We start from the raw sequence: 22,695 nt of genomic DNA on the forward strand, positions 1-22,695 counted from the left end.
ATTGTCCAGAGAGGCTGTGGAGTCTCCCTCTCTGGAGTTATTCCAGAACTATCTGGACACAACCCTGTGCCCTGTGCTCTGGGATGACCCTGCTTGAGCAGGGAAGTTGGATCAGGTGACCCACTCGGGTCCCTTCCAACCTGACCCATCCTGGGATTCTGTGAAACCAGTGCAGAAGCTGAAATGCAGTAGGACACATAGGACAGTGTAGGTGCCAGTGGAACCAGACTGGAATGACTCTGTAGTAGCCCCCAGGACATGTGGACCTTGCAACCTCAGCACGTACATCATTCACCCTGCAGTTCTGCATCTATAGGGCCACGCTGTTTTCTAATGCAGACGTAGACAAAACCCACCTTCCACCAGATATTAAAGACCTCATCCTCAATACAGCTCATAAAACCTCTCTTAATATCATCCTATGTGCATTCTTTTACCAGCAGCATTCTCTTCATCTTTATTAATTTACCTCCTTCCACTGAGCGATTCTTGTGAATTTTTAGGTCTGGCATAAAAGCCCACGACTGGCAGCAGCCATCTGCATGTGGAGCACTGCACAATTTCTCTCCAGCTCTGGACATTTTGTTTCTGGTGTTGATTTGTGTGCCTGTGTTAATGTGTGTTCTCATGCATCTGTGTCCAGACACACAACTGACCCCTGTGGAGTTCATCTGTCACACACACACTCCACAGCAGCACTGCTGGGCAACAACTCCTGTCACTGAGGACTGGGAAACATCATTCTGCATTCAAAACATGCTCCAATGGAAAAGGCTTTTTTCAGGCTTTTTTCCACTTTCGAGCTCTGACTCAAAAAATTTTTATGGAAAATGTTCTCAATTGTTTGGGATTTTTTTTCTTGTAAAAGAATATTCAGGGCACCCAAACATTCCCCCATTTCCTTTATTTCCTTTTTCTTGTTTTCACCTCTTACTGTGTTCAGCCACCTGTCTACCATTCCACAGTTTGTTGTACCTTTTTTCCTGATGATCTAGGTGGGGTGGGATATTTCTCTTCATGTTCAAAATCAACTTCCATTTTCCAATAAGTTCAGTATATTTTTGTTAGGGAAAACCAAACCAAACAAGCAAACAAATCTAGTAGGTTCCACTTTCATAGACTCATAAAATCATTAAGATTAAAAAAGACCTGTGAGGCTATCAAGTCCAGCCATTAACTCAGCTCTTTCATGTCTACCACCAAATCATGTCCCTAAGCACCACATTTATCCATCTCCTTGCTTCCCACTTATATTCCCACATACAACATCTCCAGGTCAGAATCTCCTCTACTTCCAGCAGCACAAGTGGCATACAAGATATGGTCAGTGACACCTTTCTGGGGTCAATGAGGGACCATAACTGAGGCTTCTTGGCCCTAATTATAATATATTCCCCTTGAAAAGAAACTCTATTTTGATTAAAACATGCAAAGTTCATAAAATAATCTTTGGTGCCTGGGTTTGGGCTGTGCAACAGGTAAATAAATTACCTGTTTGAGGGGAAAATGTTTAAAAGACCAACAGCTGTGATGTATTTAAATTATTTCTTCTCCCAAAATGTACTGCAAGCAGAAACACTCCAAATGCTGAAAAATAGATGAATCTGTATAACTCCTTAATTATTGAACTCATTTTTAATAATTAACTAAGCACGAGTTGGAAAAAAACCCATCTTGAGATCTAAAGCAGAAGTGACTTCATGTTAAAGGTACAGGACAGGGCCTTCAGACACAAAAAGCTGTTGCAGGCAACACAAGAATTGAACTCTTTACTAAATGACTTAACAGAACACCCTTAAATATGGAGTAGAGAAGAATGGTGCAGCCTAGAAATGCAAAGGACTTGAAAATTAATTCCAAATTAATTAATCACAAATCTTAAGACCAGGAATATCTTGGCATCGGGACTCTGGTTATGCTTCCTGTTAGAAGCATAATGTGAAGCTGCAGTCTTTTATGGACCTGGTAAAATTATTAAGAATTATATAATTCTGATGTGTACAAAGCCACTCTTGAGGGAAAAAAAACAGTGTAGATTTAATTTCCTATGGCCTCTAACACAAAAAAATTCATAAATCAATGTGGGATAATATGTCACTTACCTAGCTGGTTTTACCCAGTCCTAAGTAGCGATCGGATACCAATAGGTACTGATAGAACAAGGCGAAAAAGCTTTGAGAGGAGTCATTTAAATTGGATATTAGGAAGCAATTCCCAAGTTAGAGGGTGGTCAGACCCTGGCACAGGTTGCCCAGAGAAGCTGTGGCTGCCCCTGGATCCCTGGAATTGTCCAAGGCCAACTCGGATAAGGCTTGGAGCAACCTGGGATAGTGGAAGGTGTCCCTGCCCATGGCAGGGGGTTTGAATTAAATGAGTTTTGAGGTCCTTTCCAACTCAAACCATTCCATGATTCTAAGTAGCTCAACAGGAGATGTGAATTTGACATTTACAGAAATTATCTCCAAGTCACATCAAAACTGAGCAAACCAGCAAGGTGTGTCTGGGCACACATCTCCAGGGTCACAGGAAAATCAGTCCACAGAATGCAAAACATGCATTGTACTGTGTATTGTAGGTTTAAAAAAAAATAGACTGTAATTTACAATCTTTTGATTACAAAAGACACGAGCATCATTTCCTCTTCCAGGTGTACAGTGAGTGACTCAAAGTACACAGAAAACTTTAACTGGGTGTTTGATATTCATCTCTAGTCACTCAGCTTTGGAGGCTGAAGCTGCTACACTGAAACACTGGAAATAAAGGGGTTTGAAAGGTATTACTACAGAGTAAAGAGAGACCGCTGCAAATTGATCAGGAGACAAGTCCTGTAATCAGCTCGGAAAACGAGCTCCTGGGGATCCTACACAATCTGAATCACCTAGAGGAGTTTCTCTGCCCCACTGCAGGCACAGGAGAGCTGTCCCCTCATTCAGACCAGGGGACTGACCCAAAGTGACTCAGAAAACACCTGAGTAGCCAAGGAGCCTTGGAAACTCCGTCTGCCCTCACTTGTGGCTGTCCCTAAAAAGGTACAGGTGTCCTTGGACCTGACGGGATGCACAGACCTGGGCTCCCTTCATCACTGATTCCCTCCCTAAGCACAAGTCCAGCTTCTCTGCCAATCTGCACTCCAGAGCAGAAAGGGAGGGAGGGAGGAAGAGACCAAAAAGCAGTGCTATTGATCTCAGCTGAGAAAGGCACCTCCACATCCCACTCCTCATCACAGTGGGGAATTTTGCTTCAGACAAAATATCTTTAGAGTCTCTATTTGTCAGACCATCTACAAAGCACTCAAGTAACAATTTTACCCATTCTTTGCACATTTAGAAAATATCACCTCTTGCCCACTGCTTTAAAATGTGTTCCAGCTTCCACTAGAAGAGAAACTTGGATTGACAATGATCATCAAAGGAGGTGCCTAATTTTTAATTTATTTTTTTTCCTATTAAACCAGGGCCCAACATGCTGGAGGGGGTGGAACTTGATCTTTTTGATCTTTTCCAGTCCAAACCATTCCATGTTTTTGGGTTAGGCACTCCACACATGCTGATATTTAAGGCTAGACCTAATGGGAATCTCTCCTCTGGACACAGACAAGTCCTACTACAGCACTCATAAAGAGCCCATGGCTGGATTCTTTATGCCATGGAAACATGGCTGAGCCCTCCACAAGATAAAATTATTCATCTCATTGTACACAAGGGAAGGTGTGGAGGAGATGAAAAAGGGTTAAGTGGCTTGTTTGGGGTAACACAGGAATCTGGGGATAAAGCTGGGAAGGGAGTTTCCACTGAGCCAGACCAGTTTCTCAAAAATGAAATCTGTATTCCACTTAGGAACAATCCAACACATCTGAAAATCAACACTTCGACTCTTCCAAGAACTCTTCCAACAATTCCAACAACTTAGACTTGTTGGAATTTTCAGTTGTTCCTCACTCCTCAGGTATAAACTCCAGTGGCAGGATTCCTGCAGCTACTGGAATGCTTTCTCACTGGAAAGGGAAACTGAATCAGTTTAAACAGATGAACTCAAAAGCAGATAATTTGTTCTGGTCCAAGAGGCAGACCAAAACCAAAAGAGGAGGTCACAGCTCTGTGAGTCATCTCCAGCTTTCATACATTTCTATTTCTATTTCATTTTTACATGAATTTCACTTTAAATCTATGGGCATCTAAGAATCTACATGACAAGATGACAAGGTGCCTTTATGGAAAACAGATGTCCCTGACCTGAAAACAAGACTTATTGCAGTACACATTGTTACCTAACTTTAGACACCCTGGGAACCTCCTAACTAAGCCTGACAGCAAGCAGTGTGAGCCACATCCAGAGTCAGGCAGAGCTGGAGAATAGGTTTTATACATGGGAGTGTTGGTACAAACTGGATCTTTTAATGGGTTTTAAGAGAACTGGTTCCAGTTCTAAGCCTGCCATAGTTCTGTTGGTCTTTCTCCCAAAAGTTGTTTAAATGTTTTTGAAAAACTTCCCCTTTTTGTCATAGGTCAGCAGGGTTTGAACCCTTCTCCTCTGACACCCAGGACCCTGCTGCACCTAATTTTGGATTCTATTTACCAGAAATTAATTAACTCAGTTGTGAACACAAAGCTTCTTAGGGTGTTGACAAACTATAAAGCTCTTTTACACCTTCACACTGTTTATTGGCATTTTAAAGTTGAGGTAATGAGATCCTTTTATTCCACAAAAGGAATTTACAAGAACTGCAGGGCTCAGACACAAAATCTACTTACTGGGAATGTACAAATTACACTGCAGATAATTTGTCAATCTGTTGTAGCTATACTGTAAATCTTTAGTGTAAATGGGAATAGAAGCTTTAAGTTTCCAGGAACAAAGTGAAAAAAAAAAAAAAAACTGTTTTCCTACTCTCACAAAAAAAAAAAAAAAAAAAAAAAAAAATAGAACTTTTCAAGAGAAGTTAATAATATAATTCAGTGGACTATAACTGGTTTTCTTTTTTTTTTTTAAAGAATATAAAAACCTCTGGCAGGGAGTTGAAACAAGAAGACCTTTAAGGTCTCTTCCAGCCCAAACCATTCTATGACTCTATGATTGTCTCTGGTAATAAAATACAACTCACTTTACTGCAGCATTTCTGGGGTCAGACTATCTTAGGAACGTAGCTTCCTCTCCATTGTCATAATCCCTTATTATTGTTCCCTTTTCCTGACCCAAAATGCACTTCCTAATCAAACTTAGCTTGGCTATTCCTAAAATTTTCAAATGTCAAAGTGATAACTGGCAGTACTGCCATTAGAAACTGGTGCTTCAGGAAAAAGATGAGTTTTTAAAAATATATCTTTAGATCTACGACAAATACATTTTGCTGCTGTTGCTTCACCTAATAAAACAAACCATAAAAATAATAATGGATTAAATTCTTCAAGTTAAAAGGAATAGAAAATCTTTTCCAAAAAGCCTCTTTAGTCAGGCTAGCACATAGATGTGCTGCTCCAGCTGTCTATGGACAAATGGATCTTTGAGTGACAGATCCCTAATTAAGGACTAGGAAACAATATTTTATGAACCTGGATTTTATTTTTTTTTTAAGTGTCACAGCTACCTCAGCTCTTGCAGTGACTAGTCCAGTCACTGGGCATAAAGAATGCCAAAAAGGGAATCAAAAAAGAAGAATGAAAGCTGCTTTCCTATCTTTTCAAACGTGTTAAAAAAAACATTTGCTTGAACTGTGAGCTGTCAACCCTCTGGACTTGAATGTTTCTAGCTATTTTTGCTCTCTGTTAATTCCAGTCCTAGATATATTCCATAAGAATTTGTATGTTTTTAGCTTATTTTGCAATGAGAGTAGTTTGTTAGGGTTTTGGGTTTTTTTTGGTTTTTTTGGTTTTTTTTTCACCTGCTGCACATCTTAGAGAGACAGAGACATCTCTGCCTGGAACTGGGAGCTGCCTTCCCATCCCTGTGCAGTCCTGCAGGACTCACTGCTGTGTGTGGGCAGCTCCTGGGGAGATGCAGAGCAGCTTTCCTGCCACAGCCACTGCTGAGCTTTTCATTCCCATCCCAAGGTGATGGGATTCTGATTTATAACTGCTCATTAACCCTTAGGACACCCAAGAGTTTATCAGCTCTTTGACAAGAAGCTGCAGCAGGACAACACTGGGTATTTTAGGTGGGCTGAAATCATAGTTTGGAATCAGAGTCAGAGAATGGTTTGGGTTGGAGGGGACCTTTAAAGGTCATCTAGTCCAGCTCCCCTCCTCCTCTTGAAGGAACAGGAGCACCAGCTGGATCAGGTTGCTCAGAGCCCCGTCCAACCTGATCTTGAATCTTCTCTCAGTGAGCAAAAATAAAAAAATCTGACATCATCTGGACAAGAGGACAAACTGAATAACTTTTATGCTCTCCACTGGGAGATATCCTTGAAAGTAACCTAGTCCTGCTGAATGTTTCCTGTCCATGAAACTGCAGTTTTCACTTAAAGCATTTCCACCTGACTATCTTTCAACAGCACTCTGGAGAAAGCAAGAATTACCATGTTCTTTTCTTGGAAGTTCAAGGTGAGGTTGGATGGAGCTTGGAGCAGCCTGGTCTAGTGGAAAATATCCCTGCCATGGCCAGGGTTTGGAATGAAATGGGTTTAAGGACCCTTCCAACACATTCCATCATTCTAGGATCTTACTGAGGATGGGAAGGGCTTTGTGATTAAACAGATCTATAGAAACTCTCAATGTTGTCCTTTTCTGACAATTTACATTGCAAAAAATGTACCTTCCCTTCATGCTTTCCCATAAATGCACAAATTTCCAAGCATTCCCTTTAATCAGAGATCCCCCAGTCACTTTCCTAAGTCACATCAGTCCTGAAAACAAGGGGAAAGATATTCCTGTAATGCCACTGCATCAACGAAAATCCATGCTCCACACCTAGAACGAGCTCACAAGTAAAGATGCTACAGAGGAAAAGGTCTTTAGACCAGAAACAAAGAGCTCCAGCCGTGGCAGCCAAAGACAGTGGATCCTGCAGGGAGCTGCAGACAGCTGGTGACACTTTGTGTGATTGCCAGTCCATCTCCCATGCTGCTGTGGAGTGAGACAGGGCATATCTCCCTGCAGGAGGGGGAATGTGGGGCAGCACAACCATTGCCAGGCTAAGATCAGCTTCCCGTGTCTCCAAAACGTGATGGAGGAGAATTCAGCACCAGGAAAAGTGAGGGTGAGCCCAAAGGGAGGGTCCCTGCCTGGCTCAGCCTGTAGCTCTGGGGAATGCCAGGGCTTGGTCTAGGCCCCTCAATTTGCCAAACTCCACAGAATCACAGAATAACTCAGGTTGGAAAAGACCTGAGAGGCTGAGTCCAACCTGTGACCAATCCCTGCTTTGTCAACTAAAAAGGAGCACTGAGTGCCACGTCCAGTGCCACATCCAGTTTTTTCTTGAACACCTCCACCACCTACCCAGGAAGCCCAAACTTCTCAGCCTTCCTCCTGTCTAGGGTGGAAAGCAACTCTGAATTTGCTGCTGGGTGTTCTCTTCCTCCAGCCAATAACCTGGGTTTTGTCCAGAATTGGAAGCAATATTTTGATGTTATATTTGAAAGTTTGAAGGAGGAAATTATTTAATATATAATAGGCCTCCACATTTGTAACAACCCACAGACCTGCACCCTGTCAGGAATCACAAGGTAATTATATATAGGTATATTAGCTATGGTCTATTTATATATTCTATTCTATCCTATTTTATTCTATTCTCTTCCAGTATATAGTGTGTATTGTATTATATTGCATTAATATCTTTACTACCTATATTATACTTATCTTTATTATATAATATATATTAGTTTCCATCTCTCTGTCCCCTTTGCATCATGTTTTTCTCAGTAAGATCAGCACCAAAATACAAATCAACTGATTTAAGCTTAAATCAAAGATAATAGATGCATTTCTGTTAGAAAGAAGGGCAAACTGTGAAAGACACAGCAGCTTGCCCTGAACCCAACTCTCTTTTTTTTTTTTTTCCCATCTGCTAGGTCTTTAAAATCTAATGGTCATCTTATATTTGTGAATAAGAAAGTGAAGGCACAAGTCATTGTACATTAGTTACTCCATGGGAAGTGCCTAAGTGCGGTTTCTTACCCCTGGTGAACACGAGGGGATTCAAGGCAGCTCAGCCTTCTGTTCCAGAGCCATCTGCTTTAATGCATCATGTTAAAGTCAAGGTCTTGGAAAGGAAAAACATTGTCACAGGAGGAAAAAAGACTCCTGCAACCCCCACACCGAATAGCTGGCACCTAAGGAAAACCAGCCTATGGAAGCAAGCTCAGGAAATCAGGAAGTTTAGGTAGTGAAAAATAACATTTACTGAATAGATGCATTTCAGTGGAGTAAAAAAAAAATCTTTTCTCTAACAGATCTCTGCACCTTATCTTGAATCCCCCTGCTACAGATTTTTTTCCCTTATTTTTTTCCCCTGGGAAGCTTTTCTTTTTAATACATGAGTAAAGCAGAACAAATTCTCTCATGTTGTCTGTGATCTCTTAATCTCAATCTCAGCACAGATACATAACACTGCCTAATGGAGGCAGAGCAAGAGGCATTTGATTAAATGTTTGATCTCTGGAGGAATGCACAGGCTTTGTAGAGCACAGTGAACAGCTCACAAATATTTTGTGTTTTATTATTGATTAAAAGCAATTAAAATTAATAATTGGTTTAACTGATAAAAAATACTTTTTTTTTTTTTTTTCCTGAGCTAACCCTGAAAAAGTATCAGATTGCTTTGGCTACAGAGAAATCTGGGATAGAAGTCAAAATGCAATTTTCTCCATTGCAAATGCAGGGACATTCTTTGCAGTAGGACTGGCCATGATTTTAGAGCACTGAAGTGACTACTGACAACTCTGTTTAAATTATCCTGATTATAAATAAGTAAGTTATTAAACCAAAACTCTCAGGACATTGTTTTTTCTTTACCACACACCTTTCATAGTTTGGACAAGGTGAATGCAGCATGCTTTTAATCTGAAGTGTTAACATCTTTCATCTAACTGAGGGGATACATATTATTAGTCAAAATTCAGGGAAAAGGCTCATGGAACCACAGGATCACAGAAGGTTTTGTGTTGGAAGAGACCTTAAAGATCATCCAGTTCCAACTCCTGCCATGGGAGGAACACCTTCCACTAGAATAGGTTGCTCACAGCTCATATTCTTTCCCAGCAGAGTGCTGACACAAAGTTTTAGATAAATGCCTGACAAAGGAATGCTGGTCTTTTTTTGGAAAGAGTCACAATCTGTTTCATGGGGACACAATGGAATAACAAGGTCACCTACACAGGACTGCTGAAAATAAATAATAAAAAAAAATTAAAATATTTCAGTATGTGGCAATATCTCTGCTCTGGAGGCAGGCCGGGAGAGCTGGGGGTGTTCAGCCTTGAGAACAGAAGGCTCTAGGGAGACCTCAGAGCCCCTCCCAGTGCCTAAAGGGGCTCCAGGGGAGCTGGAGAAGGACTTTAAACAAGGGCCTGGAAGGACAGGACAAGAATAAATGGTCTTAAGATGAAGGAGGGTAGGTTTAGTTGGGATATTGGGAAGAAATTCCTCCCTGTGAGGGTAGTGAGGCCCTGGCACAGGTTGCCCAGAGAAGCTGTGGCTGAACCTGGATCCCTTTGGAAGTGTCCAAGGCCAGGTTGGACAGGGCTTGGAGCAACCTGAGGTAGTGGAAGATGTCCCTGGCCATGGCAGGGGGTGGGACTGGATGATCTTTAAGGCCTCTTCCAACCCAAACCATTCTGGGATTCCGTGGTAAGAGCATTAGGACCACACGATCAGGCTGCCACAAGGACAGGGTGGGTGTTCTTTGCTTTGATGCAGCATCTCCACTCTGCACCCAGTTCCTCCCCCCACTCAGCATCCACTGGTGTCTCCAGTTTCCCTGGGAAGGACAAAGGCACAAGAACAGCCAAGGCCACCACGCTGAACTTCTCTCCTGAAGCTTGTCAGGAGAGTTTCTCAGGGAATAGAGCACGAATGGAGCTGGAGACAGTGATAAATTTCCCTTCTGAACAATCAATAAAACTCTCTCAGCCCTGCTCAGGCCCCTACTGCGGATGCAAGGGCCATAATTACATTGTCAAAAAGTCGAGTTGCCCTGGCTGGCTGAAACCCCCTCTCAAAGTGACGGGTGATTGACAGGCAGTTTATGGGTGGCACGCTCTGACTGGCAGGGGAGTTGGCTAAAGCCAAAGGCAACAGTGAAATTTCCCAGTCTGCTACAACTACCGGAGCAAAGGACTGCCACTCATGAGGGAATTGTGGGAAACCCTTAGTCATATTAACATATCAAAGTGAGGAGCTGACAGCGCTTACTAAACAATCTGAACTCAACCAGAGCTGCAGAGCATCCGCCAATGTTCCCAGCCTGAAAGAGGAAAGGAATCAAAATGTGCTCGGTCCTGTCTTTGCCAAGACAGCCGAGAATTTGGAAACCTGCTTATTTAGTGATTTTGATCTGAGATAACATATATATTCATGTATATAAATGTATCTCACAAATGTGTATTGCAGAGCATGTCAGCCTCTTTCACATATATATATATATATATATATATGAAAGGGGCTGTCATGCTCCACAATTTGTTCTATACCACAGACCACCAGACTGATGCTAAATTGAAGACAGAACAGCAGATTTTTTTTTTTCCGTGTAAGCAATATTAGCCCAGTAAAAAACCCCACTACTTTCTGTCATGTTTTCTAGCAGGCTTCTACTGCTTCTATGTTAAATTGCAGATTACATGGTTTGAATGAACAATAATTGCAGCCATGCACTGGGGCTGTGTGTGCTGCAGAGCTTAAAAAAGACTTCGTAGCTACTCTGGATCTGTTGAATAAGAAATTGTTATGACTTCTTGAATATGATTTGGTTTTGAATAATAATAATAGAATAAGAGTTGACATTGTTCAGCCTGAAGAAGAGAAGGATCAGGGAGACCTCAGACCCCTTTCCAGTGCCTAAAATGGCTCCAGGAGAGCTGGAGAGGGACTTGGGACAAGGGCCTGGAGGGACAGGACCAGGGAATGGTTTCAAACTTACAGAGGGCAGACTTAGATGGGATATTGGGAAGAATTTCTTCTCTGTGAGGGTGGTGAGGCCCTGGCACAGGTTGCCCAGAGAAGCTGTGGCTGCCGTGGATCCCTGGAAGTGTCCAAGGACAGTTTGGATGGGACCCTGAGCAACCTGGGATAGTGGAAGGCATCCCTGCCCATGGAATGGGGGTGGACTAGATAGTCTTTAACATCCCTTAACATACAAGCCTTTCAATAATCCAATAATTTATGAAGAATTGAAACCAAGAGTTTTTTTCCACTAAGGGTCAAGCCACTTTTGACTTTTTATATCTCTATCCAGGTAATACTTAGATTGCAGACCTCATCCTCATTTTCCTGAGAACTATGGCACTGAGTTAAATGGATAAATTATCATTGAGAATAGACTCAAAGGTACTAATGTGGAAGCCTGGGTTTACTTCCCTCCATCACATTTTCAAGGTAAGACTGCAAAATGTGCTTTGCCCTGTTTGTCTTCAGTTTTTGTCTTCAGTTGGGTGATGGAGTCACCAAGGCAGAGTTGATACAGGCTTGGAATGGAAGGCAGAAGCAGCACAGGAGGCACAGCTGCCAAGAGTTGCTACTGGTTTTTTTGCTAGAAAACAAAAAGCATGGAAAAGTGAAGGCTCATGCTGTAAAGTGCTGACAATCTAAGGACAAAATCCTGGCTTACAGGGGTCAAACTAAGAATAGAAGGACATTTTAAAGTGGCAGAAGACACAGAAAGTGAAGCAGCAAAAGCTGCTATGAGGCAAATTCAAATCTCAATACTTTTCTTTAAAAAGAAAGAAAAAATGGATGATTAACCAAATTAATCCCCTGGAAAAAGCCTCTAAGGAAAACGCTGGTTTTTGTCTCCCTTGACGTCCTCAAAGACCAAGCCTTTCTGGAAGGCAAGCTTTAATCTGTCGGGAATTACTGAGCTCAGGGCTGGGATAACTGTGTGAAACTCAATGGCCAGTAACAGACAGTCGATTCAGCCAAGATGCTCTAATAGCCCTCCTTCACAGAGACCCTCCAGGAAATGGGGTAGAAACGCTCTGCAAAGCCACTTCACTGAAGTTATTGAAGCCTTTTACAGGCAGTAAATAATTGAGCCTTGCTGTGTCTCAATGAAGGGGTCAAGAGCACCTGACATGGTGCTGAGGTGCAGCCCCACCTCTCCTGTCCCTGCCAGGAGCTCCTTCCTCAGCCCCTGATCATCTCTCCTGATTCAGAAAAGCATCTGTTCACTGACTCCCCTCCAAACCCAACCTCTCCCAGCCTTGCTCAGCTCCTGTGAGCTGGCAGGATGATGGCACAGAGGCCCAACTCACTCCTTGCCTGTGTTCCGATGGTACCCTTGGTGCCTGGCATCATTTTTGTCCAAAAGCCACGTGTTTCTGTGCTCAGACAGCAACATTTCCTCCTGTAGGGCACAGGGTGGAAGTTCAAGACCTGCTGGAGGGTATGAACTCCCTCCAACAGGAAGGTTGGCACACAGGAACAGGAGGAAGGGAGATGAGACAGTCAGATGGTTTTTCTTTTTCTTTTTTTTTCTCCTTCTCTATGAGACATAGAGCTTTTAAAAATAGCCCAGTAGAGAAGAAGAGAAACGTGCACCAGTGTTCTGAATCAAGTTTGGATTTGAATTGTCCAAACTCCAGCAGCAAGAAATGGCCATTTTATACCCATATTTCATAGACTACAAGACAAGCTCCATATCTAAATTCTCCTATGCCACAATATAAGAATGGGGTAGGGTTGCTGGAATGGGTCCAGAAGGGGCCATGAAGATCTTCTGAGGGCTGGAGCCCCTCTGCTCTGGAGACAGGTTGGGAGAGCTGGGGGTGTTCCCCTGGAGAACAGAAGGATCCAGGGAGACCTGAGAGCCCCTTCCAGGGCCTAAAGGGGCTCCAGGAGAGCTGCAGAGGGACTTGGGACATGGGGTGGAGGGACAGGACACAGAGAATGGCTTCCACTGCCAGAGGACAGAGTTAGATGGGAATCTGGGAAGGAATTGTTCTCTGTGAGGGTGGGGAGGCCCTGGCACAGGTTGCCCAGAGAAGCTGTGGCTGCCCCTGGATCCCTGGAAGTGTCCAAGGCCAAGCTGGATGGGGCTTAGAGCAGTCTGGTCTAGTGGGAAGTGTCCCTGCCCAGGGAATGGCTGTTGGAATAAGATGGTGTTCCAACACAACCCATCCTATGATTCCATGAGAATCATGACCTAAGTTTTGTCAATTTATTTTTCTTCCAAAACCTTTTTTTTTTGTGTGTGTGTTTTCTTTGTTTTGTTTTCTGTTATTCATTTATCCTTTGCTTTTGACAACAAAAGAAATGTACTCACCATGAATGGAAAGGGTCCCATTCCTCACTGCCAGGAATTTGACTCCATATGGAAATAATGGTGGAGAGTGGAGGCTTCCGTAGAGATAGATGTGTGCTTTGTGATGGAAAGGGGCCTCAGGGGATCCCACCTGGAGCTCTCCTCCATCAGACACCAGGATGTAATGAGCATGCAGTTCTACAGGTCCTGGTCCAGTAAACAGGACTTTTCCACCTGAAGACAAGAGAAGAACAAAATGCAATCATATATTCAGTCAGTCATTCTCTCATAGTCAAAGGAACTGTAAGAGGTAGGTAAACAAAGGGGTTTGCAGCAAAATTAAAGGCTAAAATGTTATTGCATTCTGTGAAATTTCCACCTTGCTCTTTATTTCTCCCTATGGATTTATCAACCCTTTAAAGACCCAATTAATCCAGTCCATTTTTTAATTCTACAACAACCTGGATTTCTAGGCTTGAGTAAGGCCAGTCAGCCTGGGCAGACTCTCTAACCACAGTTAAAGGAAGCTGTGTTTGGAAAGACCCAATTTTAACCAACTAAGTCACTTCATGTTGAAAAGGGATGTTCCTACTTAATTTGTATTATGTTACTTTTTAGATTACAAACTACTTGTGACTGGCAGAGGGGAGAGGAAAACTGCTTTCAAACATATGTAGCAACTTGTTTAGATCAGTGGTTGATTTAATCCTGCAAACTCTTCCAGCTGCTGTTCAAAACCAGATGCTTTCAAATACAGTTCAAAACACATCTCCATCTTAGCTGGATGTGGGTTGATCTCCCCATCCCATAAAAACCTCATTTAATCCCTAATTAGAGGTTAGCTTCACCTCAAAGCATAAGGTTTCAACTCCTTGCCAACATTTTCCTCCTACTGACTATTAGTATAACTGGATAAGATTTGCCAGTAATAAAGAACTGGTCCTTGGAATCTTTGTGATATTTGGTCTCAATAACTTCTTGAAGCAATGAATTCTGTGGGTTAAATGCATAGTGCATGAAAAACCATTTCCATCCCATTTTATTTGACTCAAGCTCTTCAGCTCTGTCAAGTGCCTCCCTTGTTCTTGCCTCTCATGAGCTGAAAATCCCAGTCTGTCACCTCAGGATGGTTCATTCCATTATCTATTTTGTATTTCCTCTCCTGTGAAGGACGCTGTCACTTTCTGTACAATGGATGTGGACCCTCATTCATTTTGTCACACTGCACATGGGATGTGCCTTCCTAGGTCAAGCCACGTTTCCCAGGAAAGAGTAGGGAAATTCCCAAAGTCTGGAAGCTTCACACCTCTTACAAAGGGCCTACCCTGCTCCCTTTGTGTGAAGTAGCTGGTAACTGTACCAGCTCATCACACAGCCAGTTTGCTGCTGGTGGAAGCAGTTTTTAATGGTGATCTCTCTGTCTACCACCCAGCTGGCTCTCCTGCCTCACAAATTCTTCCCTGTGAGGGTGGGGAGGCCCTGGCCCAGGTTGCCCAGAGAAGCTGTGGCTGCCCAACTCTGGAAGTGCTAAAGACCAAGCTGGATGGGGCTTGGAACAACCTGGGATAGTGGAAAGTGTCTGTGCCGGTGGCAGGGGGTGGAACCAGATGATCAGATGATCTTTACGATCCCTTCCAACCCAAACCATTCCCATTCCATGATTTCATGATAACACTGCCAAATCTTAGCAAGAAAAAGGGAGATCAGACATTTGTGTTAATTGCAGTATTTAGACTAAAGAAAAAAAAAAGAGAGAGAAATTCTAATATAAAAAACAGATCAAGTACTATCTTGATCATTGCTCACCATTGCTTATATTCTGCTTATCTTGATTCCCTTTTTTATTCTCACATGGAGAGGCTTTCCTTGTTTCAATGATTTCTTGAGCTTATAAGAAAGTCTTATGACTTAGTCCTCATTTCTTAGGCTTATAAAAAATAGTATTTGAATAGGGACTACCCATTAAATATTTTCTTTTCAGATTTCATTGCTTTCCAATTTTTCACATAATTTTTTACAGAATATGCCTAATAGAAGAAAGAGATAAATCTCACATTTTCTTGCTTATAACCACTGGGAACCACAGGTTTGCTCTCAAAAACACCAAATCTCCTATGTGTAAATTGTCTCTTTCCCTAGACATACTTTTCTATGTACAAATGTATTAGTATTGAGCCTTTATATAGAGTCTTTGCAAATTACACCGCATGGATTGTGAAGAACCAGAACAAATTTCAGCTTGTTTCGTGTAAAACAACACCAGATATCTGACTCCAGCAGCAGATTTAAAGCTCTTGAATGAGACTGGACCTGTCGATTTAAAGAATGAGCATTCTGAAAGAATATTTAATGTTTTCATTCTATTAGCATTATTTGGCAATAAATGGACTGCTGGTCCATCTTCCTCTAATGATATAATTTACCATCCTGTTTCTTCCCATACTGAGAACAGAAATATTTATTAAATACTTTTGCTTTATAGCAACAGTGTTAATAACTTTATCACCACAATCTGTAAATGGAACTGTAAATCACTGTGATTTATTTCACTCCTAACATTAAAAAAGGCATCTTCCCTAAGGTCTTTATTGACTTCCTATGCTCTATTCTCAGTCAAATACAGTCATTTCTGTTTCCACTTCTCTTCATACAATTTTTAATGAGTATTTTAATTGCTGCCATGCTGTATCACTGAACCAGGAGGGCTGGTAGACTGTTGTCCTATCCTTCAATTGCAAAATCACAATTCTGTCTCAAAAAAGATTTCCGAAGTTTCAGTCACATATTGCCCATTCAAAATTTTCAAGCTGCTGATCAAAGATTTTCCATATCTTTTGTGGATTTCTGAGTGTCTGAGAAGCTTGGATGCTGCTAACTGTTCTGGGTGCAAGTAGGAGCAATAGTCCCACCTCATCCCAGCAGCAGCGGGAATTCTAGCAGGAGCTGTGCACACCTGGCATGCAAGTTTGACCCTTCCAGAGGGAAATCAGAGTTACTGAGGCTGGGAAATACCTCTAAGATCACAGAGTCCAACCATTAACTCAGCACTGCCAAATCCACCACTAAACCATGTCTCCAAGCATCAGGTCCACGTATTTTTTGAACACTTCCAGGGATGCTGAGTCAACCACTGCCCTGAGAAGTCTGTTACATTCCTGGCCCCCCCTTTCAGTAAAGAAATTCTTCCTGATATCCAATTTAAACCTCCTCTGGTGCAACTTGAACACCAGAAGCCCTTATTTTAGGAAGAAATTCTTCCCTGTGAGAGTGGTGAAGAATTAGAACAGGTTGCCCAGAGAAGCTGTGGCTGCCCTGTCCCTGGAGGTGTTGAAGGCCAGCTTGGAAGAGGCTTTAAGCAACCTGGTCTCATTTAAGCTTTCCTGTCCACAGCAGGGAGGTTGGAACAAGATGGTTTTTAAGGTTCCTTCCAACTAAACCATTCTATGATTGTGGGATTTGCTGTATGTGACTCTTTTGCTTTCCCTTAGAAGCATCAGTCAGACACAAAATTTAACCCTGGAAAAGGGGCAGATCAGCTACACTCATGGTCACTCCACAGTGCTGTTGTCCCCTGGATCTTTGCAAAGCTTCTGAAAACCTGCCAGGACAAATCCAAATGGTGCTCGGTCTTTGGGAGAAAACACAGTGGAAAAGTAAAGTTCAGCTGCTAAGGATAAAAGAAGAGCAGCACTGCAGAACAGAAAACACTAGGAAGGACTCATTTAACCATTTATCAAGTCAATATGTAAAACAAACTATGGCCAAACGTCCAAATTCTTCTGTCCAAAAATTGCATACTGTCCCTCTACACCTCTGTGGTTTCTGTTGGGTCAGAATAAATATACAGCTGCTGCTTTACAAGGTTGTCTTCTCCTTTTTTTTTAAAGAAAATAAAAGTTATGCTTCCTTCTTTTATTGCACTTGACCCCTTCTCTGAGAGCAGAAAGCAGGAATATTGCTCAACGGAGCCTTTGGCTGTGACCCTCAAATTGTTTGTTATGGCTGCACAGGAAAGCAAAGTCCTACACATGACCTTGAGGGTGATTTTATAAAAATCAATCAACCACTGTTATGATGGCCTCCCCACCAAGCAAAATAAATACAATTAAGCCCATAATCACTTCTGTACAGTAATGTGTAAATTCAATGGGTCTCTTTAGGTGGAGTGAGGGAGAGAGGGGAGAAATATGTTGAGGCTATTTGATACTTTGTGAGAACATCAGAAGCACCATTCTTCTCAATTAACCCAGCAATTAGCCTCCACCTCTGCACAAACAGAAAAGAAATCTTTCTTTATCTGTCTTTACTAAAGGGGAAAAAAGAGGAGGAAAAGAAAGAATAAAAACAACAAGGCAACTCCATATGTCCCACAGGAGGGGAGAAGCAGCCAGAACAAATAATTAAAAAAAAAAAAGATATATTAAAGAAAACAATCCTAATAATAAGGTGGGAGGTTTAATCTGCTGAAAAAATAATTAATTACAACACTACTCATTTTGTGAAAAGAGATTTACCTCCTGAAGTCCCTGGGAAATGGTGGAGGACATGCTCAAAAATAAAGGATTTGGAAAGGTAATGTATTAACAATTCTCTCTGTCAGGTGTCCTGGACTCACTCATGCAATGCCGCAGCCCAGGTATCCAAAACATTAACTATGAAAAGAGCCTGCATTGTGCACTTCTGCTAAAAAAAAAACCAAAACCAAAACCAAAACCAAAAAAAAAAAAAAAAAAAAAAAAAAGAAAAAAAGTAGAAGATTGGGCAGACTGGTGTGGGGAGTTTCTCCTTGCCTCTGTCAAGAAGATCCACATTTGCAGACAAAGCATTTTATATTCCTCTTCAAAAACCTCATTTTAAATAAAGAAAAATTCTAAACCTGATATTCTTATAATAAATAAAAGCAATGTTACTATTTTTCATTTAGGTTGTGACATAGAATGGTTTAGAGATTTTCTGAAATTGGAGGGAAGCAAAGTCCCCATTCCAAAGTACACCTTTTGCATGGAGACATTTTTGAGACCACACTTTGCATTCACTGTCAATATACAATATTTTTCCTAATGAATGGCTCATTAGGGATCTGGGATAAAAGTAACATATTTATATTTAGTTCACCTTCAGCTATTCAGTTCTACTTCATATTTTATTTAATTCTACTTATTTATGTAAGGTTGAATACAGTGTTAAAGCCAGCAAACTACAAGAGTCCTGGATAGTCTCAATACATCTTTTTTTAATAATCAAGTGGTAGAAGAGTATCAACAAAATGGTCTTACATATCACTGCTGTGTCATAACCTTCATCTAGCAGGAAACTTCCTCAACATGGAAGGGGATTTACAGACTGAAATCTTAGCCCTTCACCTGGACTACCTCTTCCCATCACAGTGCAGGGGAGAACTGCTCTGGTTGCTCCATGACCAGGAGTAACTCAGCCCCACAGCCTTCAGCTTGCTCTTACCAGCTCCTCTCACTTGGTGTTTCATGACAAAGCCACAGAATTCCCCATGAGACACGCTTGGGACCAGAAGTTCTATTCCTGGCCAGCATCCCTGAGTGGCAAACAGAAGGATACCACTGCCAGAGCTGGAATGGCTTTATTGATCTGTGTAACCACAAGGCAGTAGTGTGCTGGCAGCCCCCTTACTGCTCATTCTTCTGCTCCAAGGGTCTCCCTGGTAGGGCCTCCAAGCAGGGAAAAAAAAAACCCAAAGCAACCAAAATCTTGCTGCACACAGAAAGAAAAATACAAAGTTCATGAGATTTAGAAAATACAATTAATTATTTCATGGATCTGTCACCTGCACCCTCTTGACATGCTCACAGGACATTCCAATGAACCACGAAAGTTGTTTGCAGCTGGGACTATGGCTGAATAAGATGCAAAGGGGAATTTTGTTATACTGGCCCTGTACAAAAAGCTGCTCAAACCAAGAGTCCAAAATTCATCCTGCACCTCCCTCAAAATGTTCCTCCATATTCATAGCACACAGGTACAGATCCCAGATTAGTTCTGAATTCAAATGCCTGTGTATTTCCATCAGGACATCACTAATACACTCAAAAGTTAAGCTTGTGTTCCAGCATTTTGTTGGATGGATGCCTTAATCCATCCCTGGGAGAGGAATCAGCAGCTGCTTCACTACTCTCAGACAGAATTCATTTCCCCAGCCTGACAAGCCTTTGTTTTTGGCTTGCTGTGCTCACAGCCATCTGTTCAGATGGCACGTGCTCCCTTGGAAACTGATCAGGCACTTCCCTTAGAGCTCAGGAGAAAAGTAAAAGGCAATTCCAATCAGCATCCCAGAAGATGCTGCCATAGATGTACCTCCTTCAAAGAAATCTTTCTATTTCTTCAGCTCTTAAGGGGCCTCTGAGATACTTAACAACACCTGGATGGGTTGGGAAGAGGAGAGATGACTTGGTGGGGAAGAGGTGCAGACACTCCAGGGTGTCTTCTAGCACATCTGACGTCATCTGGGATCTAATTGAGAAACTTCCAAGTGAGCCTTGTGAAGGCATCAGGTAAACACCACCCAGAGAGGTGTGATGAAAACAAAGGTCCTTGGGCTGTCGTTTCAAGTTCCCAGGAGACAGAGTGCACATTTGGAAGTTCTTCCCTGTGAGGGTGGTGAGGTCCTGACACAGGCTGCCCAGAGAAGCTGTGACTGCCCCTGGATCCATGGAAGTGTCCAAGGCCAGGCTGGACGGGGCTTGCAGCAGCCTGGGATAGTGGAAGGTGTCCTTGCCCATGGCAGGGGGTGGGATGGGATGAGATTTAGGGTCCATTCCACCCCAAACCATTCTGTGGTTCTGTGATTCCCTCTTTCCATGACAGTGATTAGAGGAACGAGATGGTGCTGCCCAGGGTTTCTGCTCGGTCTCTGCCAAAGCTGTGTTCAGTTCCTTGGCCAGGATTAGCTTCCACAGATCTGCTCACTGTGAAACATCCCACAGGAGTCTCAAGAGCTGCTGAAGTTGCAGCAAATCAATTTAATTGGCAAGTGGGAGTCCTGGGAGCCCAATGTCCATCCAGTAAGCCATATGAAACATGATGGCAAAGGAAACCTGCAGTTCACACCCAAACATGAACCAGGGTTTGCAGCTGGGGGAGGACCTGAAAATACCCACAACTTAAACTGCACTGATTCAGGGCCTTAAAAACCTTCCTCCAGGAATGCCCACATCTGTGAGTTGCACTCTACTGGGTAACACTGAATCCCTGCAGAAAAATGTACTGAAAAATAAAGAACCGATGCCTTTCACAGTTTTTCATGAAAACAGAAAGGATTCTAAAGCTCTGAGACTAATTATTGAAGGCTCACCGTAACAATGTAGGAAAATATCACACAGTGACAGAAAGAAATAGAGCTGACTTTTCTTCTTTTTAAATCTCAATTAAAAAATACATTGGATGAAATTTCCCATTAGCTGGTACTATTTGTACATCCCATGTTCTTTCTTTAATTAAAAAACATGCTTATTGCAATACTGCCAGAATCACTTTTATGGTATTTTAATTGTAATGTCTCTGCCTGATTAAAAAAAGAAAATATGAACTGGAAACTGCCTAAAAAAAAAAAAAAAAAAAAAAAAAAAGGATCACAATGCTTATCCCAAATGGATTGATCAAAAGGGCACAGAAAACACCCTGACAGGAACAGGTTCCAACTGTGCCAATTCACAAGGGATTTAAAAATGAGTTTATGGATTGGTTGATGCCATAGAAGAAAACAGAGGGAAACTTCTTTCCTTCTTTCAATGAATTAAAGCCCAATCTTTCTCAGCAGCGACTGAAGCACAGTTTATTTGACAACTACTGAAGTTGGTGTATCAGTGGATATTTGATGCTTGTTGCTAATAGCATCAAAGAGGAGGAAAAGACAAGCAAAATCAATATCTTTGTTTTCCCCACTCCTGGATTTACTCACAGGATCCATTCTGGCCAAAGTCTGATCAAAGCATGGATTACAAGAAATTCAAAATATTTACAAAATCAGAGAATCAAAGAAAAACTGCACGTGGCACTCAGTGCTCTGGTCTAGTTGACATGGTGGTATTTGGTCAAAGGTTGGACTCCATGATCTTTGAGGTCTTTTTCAACCGAAATGATTCTTTAAGTGAAAATGAGTCTTTTCCAGTACAAGGATCAAAGCAATCTTCTCCCTTATGCTTGCAAGAGTGGCCACTTCAAAACTGCCTTTGCAAGAGCAACTGCCCAGTTGGGGATCTTCAATTCCACTGCAGTGTAACTGGGAGTGTCACCCCAAAATTCATCTCCAAGGGACTCCTGAAAGACCAGACAGCTTCTTTTTTTTTTTTTTCTCCAGACCTCCCTAGACCACTATAATTTCAGACAAAGGCAATAACACATGTCTGAGGTATCAACCCATCAAATACAAAGTTCCTCCAGTGTAAACCCTGTGCAAAGGAAATTTCCATCTGTCCTAGGTTATCATAAATATTTCCATGCTTGTGATGCTGGGATTACAAAAATAACTGCAATCTGCTGAACATACAGAATTATCTACAGTCTGTCTATCTTGTATCTCTTCCCCAATCAGTTTTGTCTGAGCTGTTTCACAGCCTGACTATTAAACTTTCCACTCTCGATATCCATGCTCTGCTTGTTGAGGAGGAGGGAGAAACTGCTGAGCCCTCGTGGCAGTGAGAAGAATCCAGCTGCCTAATCCTATTTTTCTATTGTTTTGATGTCCAGATCTTCTGCCCAGACAGTCTGGTCATTCCCAGAACCTCTATATGTTTGGGGCTATATGTTAATATGGCCAAAGAAGGGTCAGTTTAAGGCTACAGGTTAAGTTGATGTTCTTGTACTAACACTCTTTAAATAATTCCTGCAATGTTGAAATCATCAAAAGGGGACAACACAGGGCCAGTATTCGAAGTCCTCATGGTGTCTTAAAAAGAGGGGAATTTCAAGAAATGGGCCTGTAAACATGTGTTGGATTTGCTGGATACAGCACCAGAAAATGGGCAGTGTAGCAGCAGTAAAATGTTACATCATTTTTCCATCCACAAAACCTTGTATTTTCAGCTTAAGAGTACACAGCCAGCCTGATGCTGAGTCATGAAAGCCAAAGGGAGCAGAACTACAATTTAATCCCTTTCTCCAGCTCCAGCTAAGAAAAGCTCTTCAGGTAAAATAGGAATGGGATGTTTTAATCGAAGCACATATTGACACCTACCTTAGGGGTTAGGGGTTTACTGCCATGCCCATCTTGCACCTGGGGAAAGTGGTTGATTATTTGATGTGCTCATGGGGTTGGTAGTTGCTGCTCTG

The 22,695-nt window shown here is 42.1% G+C and overlaps 1 protein-coding gene across 1 annotated transcript in view; it reads right to left on the minus strand.

The window, feature by feature from the left end:
- PKHD1 (PKHD1 ciliary IPT domain containing fibrocystin/polyductin) overlaps positions 1 to 22,695 on the minus strand; it is a 238,092-nt gene that overhangs the window by 134,784 nt on the left and 80,613 nt on the right. Inside the window, exon 36 of the mRNA XM_053938363.1 lies at positions 13,417 to 13,629. Coding sequence (XP_053794338.1) covers positions 13,417 to 13,629 — 213 coding nt within the window. The remainder of the gene's footprint in view (positions 1 to 13,416; positions 13,630 to 22,695) is intronic.

This window comes from Vidua chalybeata, chromosome 3 (genome assembly GCF_026979565.1).
Source record: "Vidua chalybeata isolate OUT-0048 chromosome 3, bVidCha1 merged haplotype, whole genome shotgun sequence".
NCBI classification, from domain to species: Eukaryota; Metazoa; Chordata; class Aves; order Passeriformes; family Viduidae; genus Vidua; species Vidua chalybeata.